This window comes from Mastomys coucha, unplaced genomic scaffold, assembly GCF_008632895.1.
Source record: "Mastomys coucha isolate ucsf_1 unplaced genomic scaffold, UCSF_Mcou_1 pScaffold15, whole genome shotgun sequence".
NCBI classification, from domain to species: Eukaryota; Metazoa; Chordata; class Mammalia; order Rodentia; family Muridae; genus Mastomys; species Mastomys coucha.
This window is the reverse complement of record NW_022196897.1, coordinates 105820346-105829419: the sequence shown is the minus strand read 5'-3', so window position 1 is coordinate 105829419 and position 9074 is coordinate 105820346. Positions and strand designations below refer to the sequence as shown.

At 44.5% G+C, this 9074-nt stretch overlaps 1 protein-coding gene across 3 annotated transcripts in view; it reads right to left on the bottom strand.

The window, feature by feature from the left end:
* The window catches only part of Stard9 (StAR related lipid transfer domain containing 9), an 89833-nt gene extending 81307 nt beyond the window's left edge, over positions 1 to 8526 (bottom strand). For all 3 annotated transcript variants that reach the window (XR_004118805.1, XM_031371569.1, XM_031371570.1), the window contains exons 1-3: positions 8342 to 8526; positions 6123 to 6192; positions 3433 to 3549 (exon numbers count right to left, since the gene is read on the bottom strand). Coding sequence is in view for 2 of the 3 variants with exons in the window: in XM_031371569.1 (XP_031227429.1) it covers positions 3433 to 3549; positions 6123 to 6192; positions 8342 to 8388 (234 nt within the window). In the remaining variant the exon portion in view is untranslated. The remainder of the gene's footprint in view (positions 1 to 3432; positions 3550 to 6122; positions 6193 to 8341) is intronic.
* Between the last annotated feature and the right edge of the window lie 548 nt (positions 8527 to 9074).

Sequence of the window (9074 nt, the reverse complement as noted above, 5' to 3'; positions counted from 1 at the left end):
TCTTGTGCTGGGGAGATGGCTCAGTTAATAAAGTGTCTGCCAGACAAGCAGGTGGACCTAAGTTCAGATCTCCAGAACCCATGTAAAAAGCCCAGCAGACATGCCTGTAACCACCCTCCCCAGCCCCCTTCCCAGCCCCAGCAGAGACAAGCTGAAGCTTACTGGCTAGCCAGCCTAGCCGAATCAATGAGCTGCAGGTTCTGGAAAAGAGTGTCTCAAAAGATAAAGGTGGAGGGCTGGAGAAATGGCTCACTGTAGAAAAGTGCTTGCCTTGCAAGATTGATGACCTGGAACCCATGTTAAGATAGAGGGAGAGACCAGACTCCACAAAGTTGTCCTCTGACTTCTATATTTATATCTACCTACACATGATAATAAATAAAATAAATATTTTCAAAATAGTAAAAAAAAAAAAAAGTCAGGCAGTGGTGGCACACGCCTTTAATCCCAGCACTTGGGAGGCAGGCGGATTTCTAAGTTCTCGCTCGGACAGCCTGGTAAACAGAGTGAGTTCCAGAACAGCCGGGGCTACACAGAGAAGCCCTGTCTCAAAAAACCAATAAATAAATAAATAAATAAATAAATAAATAAATAAATAAATGTGAAATATAATAATGGAAGAAATACCTGAAGTCAACCTTGGACACATGCACTAGAGCACATGGAAAATACATGGAAAATACCTTGAATGGTGTCTAGTACTTTTTCCAGTATTAATACTTTTATTTACTTTTTTTTTTTTTTTTGAGACAGGTCTCTGTGTTGCCCATACTGGTCTGAGACTCTCAGGCTCCTGGCATTACTGGTATGCATAAATGAGCACCCACCTCAACACTCTGGAAATCCACTTAGCTACCACCCGTATCAGGATCCAAAAACTCTCCATAAATTATTCTTTACATCTTAACAACACATAATTCTCTGCAAATTAATTGAAATCTGTTCTATTCTAGTGGACATGAAGACCAGCTAGTTCCTATACCCCATAAACTGTAAACTTATCACATTCTGTACTTGGCATTATCGCCCATCTTTGCATGTTTGGGTCAATATTCTGTCACTAAACGATCACATACAAATGCTCATGAGGTGTGCTGTACTAATTAATGGCAGTTTTCCTCTTGGTTCCTGCAGTACGGTCCTTTAATCATTGTTAAGTCTTAGACAGTCCAGAAATGAGTCTTGGCTTCCACAACCTGGGCTATAGAATCATTAGTGATGCTTAGATAAAAGCCAGCATTCCTCAGGATCTTGTGCAACAGTTCCATCCACCAAAAAGAGTTATTTCCCTTGCCTCTGGCAGAAAAGACATATACCTACAGTTGCCTAACAAAACCTATGCTGGCTTCCAGGCTCCTCAGTTTCAAAGTCTACTTGATAGCCTCCTGGCCCCCCTCACCTCCTGTACAATGTTATCACATTCTCTCTGGATGGTCTCTTTCATATCCACAATAAAAAAACATACTCCCTAGTCATGGAGCAGCCATTCTGGTGGTTTCTTTACTGTATCCTTTGAATACAATCATGTTCTACGGAAGTATGGTTTCTCTCCCAGGCCTCTCCAGGTTTCTGACATTCTCAGAGTAAAGTTCCAAAGCAGTGGGAATCTATGATCTCTGTTTTTCTCTCCTTCCCTTTCTCTTCCCCTTCCCACTTCCTCTCCCTTCCCTCTGTTTTCTTTCCACTCTCTCTCTCCTCCTGAAAGGCTTAGAGTGTTGTTGTGTGATGTTTGGGGATTCAGTGTACTATGAAGACCCAAGAACTATAAAAACACCAGCAACCACATGTAAATTTAGTTTTAGATTCAGTGGTTGTAAAGAAAAAAAGCTCCTCACCCACACAATTTTAATCTTGGAAAGTTACAAAGGTTTGGGCATTGTGTTTTAGCCAAACAACAAACTATTTTAAGATGAAGATCCCAAGAGAGTAAGAGGCTTTGCAAAGGGCAGGGCATACTTTTTTTTTTCTTTTTTGACTCAGTCTGGTTTGTTGTGAACGGCCACTGCTGTTCTTGGTAGGTAGAGCTAAGCTAAAATTCCTTGTAGGAAGTTTTACAAATATACAATAGGGCAAATGCACTGTGTGTGAGCAGAGAACTCCCACCCCAAGAGCTGCTCATCACCAGGAGGAAGTTAGTCGAGCTTCCCAAGTGGAGCACACTGGTCCCCGGAAGAATACCCTGCCTCAAAGAAGGAGTAGAAAAAAGCGTGCACTTGCTTCCATATGCTTTAAAAGAACAGTCGTTCAGGATTCCAGCCACAGCACATAGAAACCCACATATCTACCTACGAGGTGGGCATTTTACATAATCACCTTAACAAGTCCTTCATCATATAATAACTCTGAGATATATGCTACCATAAAAATGGTAGTAATACACACACACACACACACACACACACACACACACACATTACAGACACAGGTACCACCCTCTTAGATAGCCTGAAAAGCTCTTAGAATGCTTATATGTTTTGTTAATGAAAAGACCAATGCCTTCTATTCAGCAGTGGCTTTCCTGAATCTTTGCAGATCTCAGTAGAAGTGCCACCAATACCAGTAGGCAGATGTCTTACATATATTGCATGTTAATTTTTTTTTTTAAAAAGACCCATGGGGTTGGGAAGATGCTTGGAGGTTAAGAACGCATACTGCTCTGAGAGAGGACTTAAGTGTGATTCCCAGCATCTATATCCAGCTGCTCATAAGCCTGTAACTCCAGGCCCAGAGCATTGCACTCATGTACACACACACACACACACACACACACACACACACACAAATGCACGCACACACACACAAATTATTAAAAATAAAAATAAGGTCTAATGTAGCACTCCATAACTCTGAAAAGGGTAATTTATATTCACAGATTCACCATACAAATCTGCACAGGCATGTTTAAGATCCTAAGGAGATATTAGCCTTTAGGAGTCCTCAGTCCTGTTGCATACAGCGCAAGCCCATGTTTACGGTGAGCCCTAGTGATTTATTACAATAGCAGGAGACTAACTGCACTGAACCCTACATGAATCACACTGAGGCCTGAACTGGAAATGGACATTATCGAAGCTCCTACTCTGCCACCGAGCAGTCTTTTCCTACCTTTTTTGAATCATTTTTCAAAAACACTGATGCCGCTCACAACCGTCTCTAACCAAAGGATCATAAATCACAGCCATCACTCAGATTCTATGCTAATTTACCTAAGTATCCAGTTATAAAAACTGATGAGACAACATTATCATGGAAATAACTTTAAACAGTCCACAATGTATTAGTTTTCCTCTTGAAAAGCAGTTTGCATTGAGATTTTCCAAATGTTAAAGTTCTAATCAGAGTACTTCCAGCCTGCAACTGCCGTAATAAACTTGAAAAGTAAATTTACACCAAACATTTGTAAAAAGGAGGATAGAGGGAAAACAACATTACCAGTTCCTGAGACGCATAGTGAGGGTCCTCTGGGTTGACTGACCAATAGCAGTAATCAAAGCCAAATGCCACAACCTTCTCCCGCGTGTCTCCAAAGCTCTCTGGTCGACTGTCCACCTAAAATTAAGCACAGAATCCAGTGTCTTCCTTGTCGTATCTCTCTGGAATCTAGACAGGAGCTCTTGATTGTAATCACAGGTCCTGTAACTACAGAGACCTGGACTAACCATTGGAATGTTTACAACAGTCACAAAAGAAGAGACAGAGAGGGGGCTGGAGAGATGGTTCAGCGGTTAAGAGCACTGGCTACTCTTCCAGAGGTCCTGAGTTCAATTCCCAGCAACCACATGGTGGCTCACAACCATCTGTAATGGGATCTGTTGCCCTCTTCTAGTATGTGTCTAAAGACAGCTACAGAGTATAAATAAAAATAAATAAATAATATTCAAAATTAAAGAAGAGAGAGGACACTTGTCGTCAGTTCACTAGAAACAAAAAAAGCCCCAGAGAATTAAATATGCAACACTACACTAACACTAACATGTGTCCTGCTTACAAACACATGAGCTATAGGACAGCTCAGGAGAGAAAGTCTGTAAGGGATATCTTCCTCACTCACTCCTTCCCTAAGGATTTCTGCAGAGGATACTGATAGCATTGGAGCAGTACAGCCCCTGGGTCCAAGAGATTTCATCTATCTGGAGCTTTCATTGACAGCTTCTGTAGGAATCTACCCTCAGTAGCTTGGAAATAGTATTAGACAGAACAACCAGGAATAAATCCAGTGGGCAAAGGCAGAGGAGGGCAGGGCCACAACTTGGAACTGCACTGAGTCCCTGTACTGGGAGAACGGCACTCTTCGTAGAAATGCCTAGTCTTAATATTTAAATGTAAACTCTGGCTTCCAGGTGACAATGGTCTCCCTATGGGAATCTGCTTCTTGCAAAGATCTCCTTTTTCCTCTCCAGACGAGTAGAAAAAAACTCAAGAACAGACACCCCTAATTCCTACTTCACGGATGTAAAATGGGCAGATGCTACAAAACCACCAAAGCCTGTAGGCATGTTTTGTGAGCTGGATGCTCCACTGTCCTCTCCCAGCCTCCAGGAGGAAAAGCAAGACTTACAGAGGGATGCTCCTGGAGGAAAGCTAAGCACTAAGGGTGCCCAGGTAAAGACTAAGGGGGCATATACTCCAAATACACGTTTTGTAGAAGACTAAAGTTTGAAAAGGGAAACTCTAACGTTAGCCACTCAGAAACTACAGAAGACTCTGGCTGTCATGAGTAAGAGCCTGTTCATAGTTCGAGGCAAGCCTGGTCTACAGAGTGAGTTCCAGGACAGCCAGGGATACACAGAGAAACCCTGTCTCAAAAAACAAAAAAAAAAAAAGAGAGAGCCTGTTCATAGATAACTGACTTTAGTGAAGTCAATAGCCAAATGTGTAGAGAGAAAACTAGTTTGTTCTTCGGGGCTGGAGAGATGGCTCAGAGTCTGGCCGGCTCTTCCAGAGGACCCAGGCTTGATTCTTGCACCCAAGTGCTGGCTCATAACCAACTATAACTCCAGGTCTAGAGAGGAGATCAGATGCCCTCTTCTGGCCTCCTAGAGCACCAGGTACACACATGGTGCACAGCCATACACGTGGGCACAACATCCGTATACATAAAATAATAAATATATTTTTTTTTAAAGTTTGTTCTTGGCCAAGCTTATTCTCTAGACCCAAAAGTACGCTGAAGTGATTAGCAAGAGAGACAACTAAGAGGAGGCAGGGAATGAAAGGTCCTTTGTCTTCCTGGAGCTTCTGTCTAAACTTTGGCAGGGCCCATTCTCTTTTAACAAGAGCTAATGTCAAGAGGAAACAAATCACATCACAGAAGTTACACAAGAGAGGGAATAGCTCTGAAGCTGGGGTCTATAACCTCCACTCTGCCTCAGCTTCCTCATTTCTTGGCAATGCTGGCTTACACCACAAGCTAACTGCAGCAGCTGTCATGTGGTCACTTTCCTGGCTTCTTTCCAATGTTTAAGGTCCACAGAAGGAGAACGCATTCATTTTCCACATCAGGAAGGGTGGAGGAAGTTGACTCTAGGAGACGGTGAGGAGGAGGGAAGGAAGTTCCCTGAGCCTGTTAAAAAGTTAAATAGGGTTGTGGAAGAAAATCCGCAACAAGACTCAGGCTAGTGGCCGTCTGGGATCTGAAGGCTGATGTCTGATGCCTGGACCACATTATCGCCAAAACAGACCGTACATTATCAAGTAAATGCTAAAATTCCTAAGGATGCCATGGATAAAGTAATATCACTTGAGGAGCTCAGGATAAAGTTTAACTGGTGACCAGGTGAGTTACATAGACACACAAATTGCTCCTCGCACGAGTTATGCCAGTCATGGCTCTTATTACATCCCTGGGGTTAGTTTCAAAGCAGCTACTAATCAGTTTCCAGAACAGCTGCATTATTCTAGTTACCAGATTCTAGTTTTGGTTACTAGATGTGGACCAAAACACCACATCTTCTGGAGTCTAAGCACAATTCTCTTGTTATTTGCTTTATGATTGGTCCAAGCTTCCTCTACAATCTTCTTCCATCTCCTGCTCTTCCATATATTAAACATACTTACCCCTAGAGGCCACCTAATTATAATAGTTCTTAATTAGGAAAAAAAAAACAAAATTTCAGACTTACCTTTACATTCCTGATTTTTGCCACTTTGTCATCAACTTCCACAATAATTCTTCCCCCTTCTTTGGTCTCTCTAAGAAATAAGAACAGAATTTAAATGAGAAACAAACATTTTTTTTTTCTGAGACTGATTCTCACAGATCCTAAGAACCCAAAAAAAGTGGGGAAAATTAATGCATCGTGTGAAAAGTACAGGCCAGTGGGAGCAGGGTACAGACTGGGCAGATGTTCTCCAATGGTTAATAAGTCTGGACAGACAAGGACAGCATCTCACAATGACAAACAACTGAGGTCAAGGATAGGGCTTCAAAACCACTTCTGTGCTGTTATTTTATTCAAGGTCATCTCTAGCTCTATAGAACAAAGGAGTAACTTTGAGCATCTCAGAAAGGAGCAGCATGGTGTAGCAAGTCAAATCCTGCTTTTAGAATTTAAACAAGACAATGTTCTCATTTGGAAAAAATAATGTTAGCTTTGACTAGGTGACTTTAACAGTTCCTTCAAAAGTACAATTATCAGTGCTGATGACTTATTTGAATGTTAGTACAGCCTACATAATCAGCAGATTCTACACATGCAAAACAGCTTCAGAGAACAGTGGGTGCCCACCATCTCTGCAGAATTCTGTGGGAATTGAAAACGGTCTAGCTGAACTTCTTGGCTGAGATCACACTGGGTGTTTACATAACTACCTCTGAATCTATGGTTGTGAACCGGGAGCCTGCTAAAAATTAGCTCACTCTTCGAGATCAGGAGGTTCGACAGTCTACCACTCACTCTCAAGGCTCTACACTGGTGCTAAAAGTAAGTTTCCTGGTTGTTTTTCATTTTTGTTGGATGAGATATGCTAAGAAGCAGTGACTGCAAGTAACAAAGGAGTTTCAACATCATTTTCTTAATCTAATCCATGCTATTTGAAATTCCTGGTTTCCCAGGAACTAAAAAGTTAAGAGTAAGTGGTCGATATTGCTATCCTAAGAACCCTAAAAAACAGTTTGGAAAGAATGATTTCTATTGGCACCTACGTCCTCCTGGACAGCAGCTACTCCCAGGAAGCCCCCAACCCTGAGTCACCACAGGCTGTGATGGAAAGCCAGATGTTTAAAAGCCATTTGCCAATTAAAACACAGCGATTTGGGGTACACTCTTTTGTGTTCCTCCTATCTCGCTGCTCTCATTCTGTCAAAACTTCTTAAAGCCGATGGCCTCTAAAAGGACAAACCTAACCCCACACAGAACCATTTTTGTCATAGGAGACAATGCCCTTTTTGACCTCTTTTCCCATTTACCAAATTAACTTGTGTACTGGACAGTTAAAAAAAAAATCTACTAGTTCCAATACATGTCGTCTGGTCTAGACCCACACTCTGCCAGTTTTATCACTTATCACTCTTCTGCTTCAACCCAAGCAGGTGCCCAAAGCTTCCATCTACACCCTAAGAGCCGAAATTTGTTTTCTCTTTCTGTTCTTAGAGAACTCCGCACTTCTCCTCACTTGTCAGAAAACTCAAAAGATCATTCTGAACGGCTCCGACACCAACTCTTGTGCAAAGCCTTCTCTGACTTCCCGAGTGAGAGGAAAAGAGAAGGAAGTATGCAGCTTCACACGGGACGCCTCAGGGGCTGAGGGGTGCAGAATCAGGCTCCTGCACAGGGAACTGAGGACACCAAGAAGAGATGTTGGAGAAACTTCCCCTATGTCACAGTTCAGTCTTTAAATCGCACCAACTGCTGAGCACTGGTTGAAACCGTAGTCTCTCTGGGCCTCGATTTCCCTTCCATATCCTGAGAATTCTTTTACCTACATCCTCATGGAGTAATCCCAAGTGTATATACGAACACACAGCCTCCAGTCCTCACTTGGCTACTCTCAGAACGCCAGAAGGAATGGATGGAGTCTGCCCATCCTTTTGTACCTCCTCACGTCATGCTCTGTGAGAAAGGCCCTACTAGGTGCCCCAAGACCCAAGACTCCATAGAAACTCTAGTTGGCAGGTCACCATGGACATGCACACAGGGCAGCGTCTTCTGGAGCCACATAGGGAACCGCTATCTCCTAGGACGCGAAGCCCTATCCCTCCAGGCCTTCTGGACCTTGAGTCCCCGTGACAATTTGTGTCTGATTTTTTTTTTTCCCCGCGCCAGTCCATCCTGGAAGGCAGAATTCTCGCGCTTCCCTCAGTTCACTTGACCCCTCAGGCGTCCCCTCCTGACAGACTCACCGCTTGCTGAGAGGCCGGACCCTCACGGCCACCTGCACATTCGCCATCCCTCCGCCACAATCCAAGAGCCACACAGCGATCCGGCGGAAGCATCCCTGGCCGGCGTCCAGCGAACAGACCCAGCCACAGGCACTGCAAGAGCCACAGACTGCCCCGCCCGTCCCACGCGCCTCCGGACCGCAGCCCCATCCTCGCCCAGGGGGCGGGGCCCACTAGGCGTCAACCAATCCTGAGACAGGTGGGGTGGGCCTCCTCGCCTCGCTCCACCCTCTCACTTCTCTGGACACTCCCGCCCTGGTGCGAGGAAACGCCCGACTGGGGCGGGGCCCGCCGAGCCTCGGCCAATCCTGAGGCAGGTGGGGTGGGCCTTGTCGCCGCACGTCGTCCCTTTCAGGTCCCCGGACGCCACCGCCCAAGTGCAAACAACCGCCCGACAGGGGCGGGGCCGCGGAGCCTCCGCCAGTCCTAAGGCAGGTGGGCGGGGCAACCCCCTCTCGTCCTGCCCCTTGAACCTCAGACTCCCCTTCCCTTACTGTGTGGTACCGCTTCTGTTCTAAATTCTGGTGCCTGAATTTCTGGTTAATACTTGAAAGTTCATCAAGGAAACTAGGAATTTTTTTTTACCCTATTGGTCTGCGATGTCAAAACTGCGGCTAAGCCAGGCGGTAGTGGTGCACGCCTTTGATCCCAGCACTTGGGAGGCAGAGGCAGGTGGATTTCTGAGTTCAAGGCC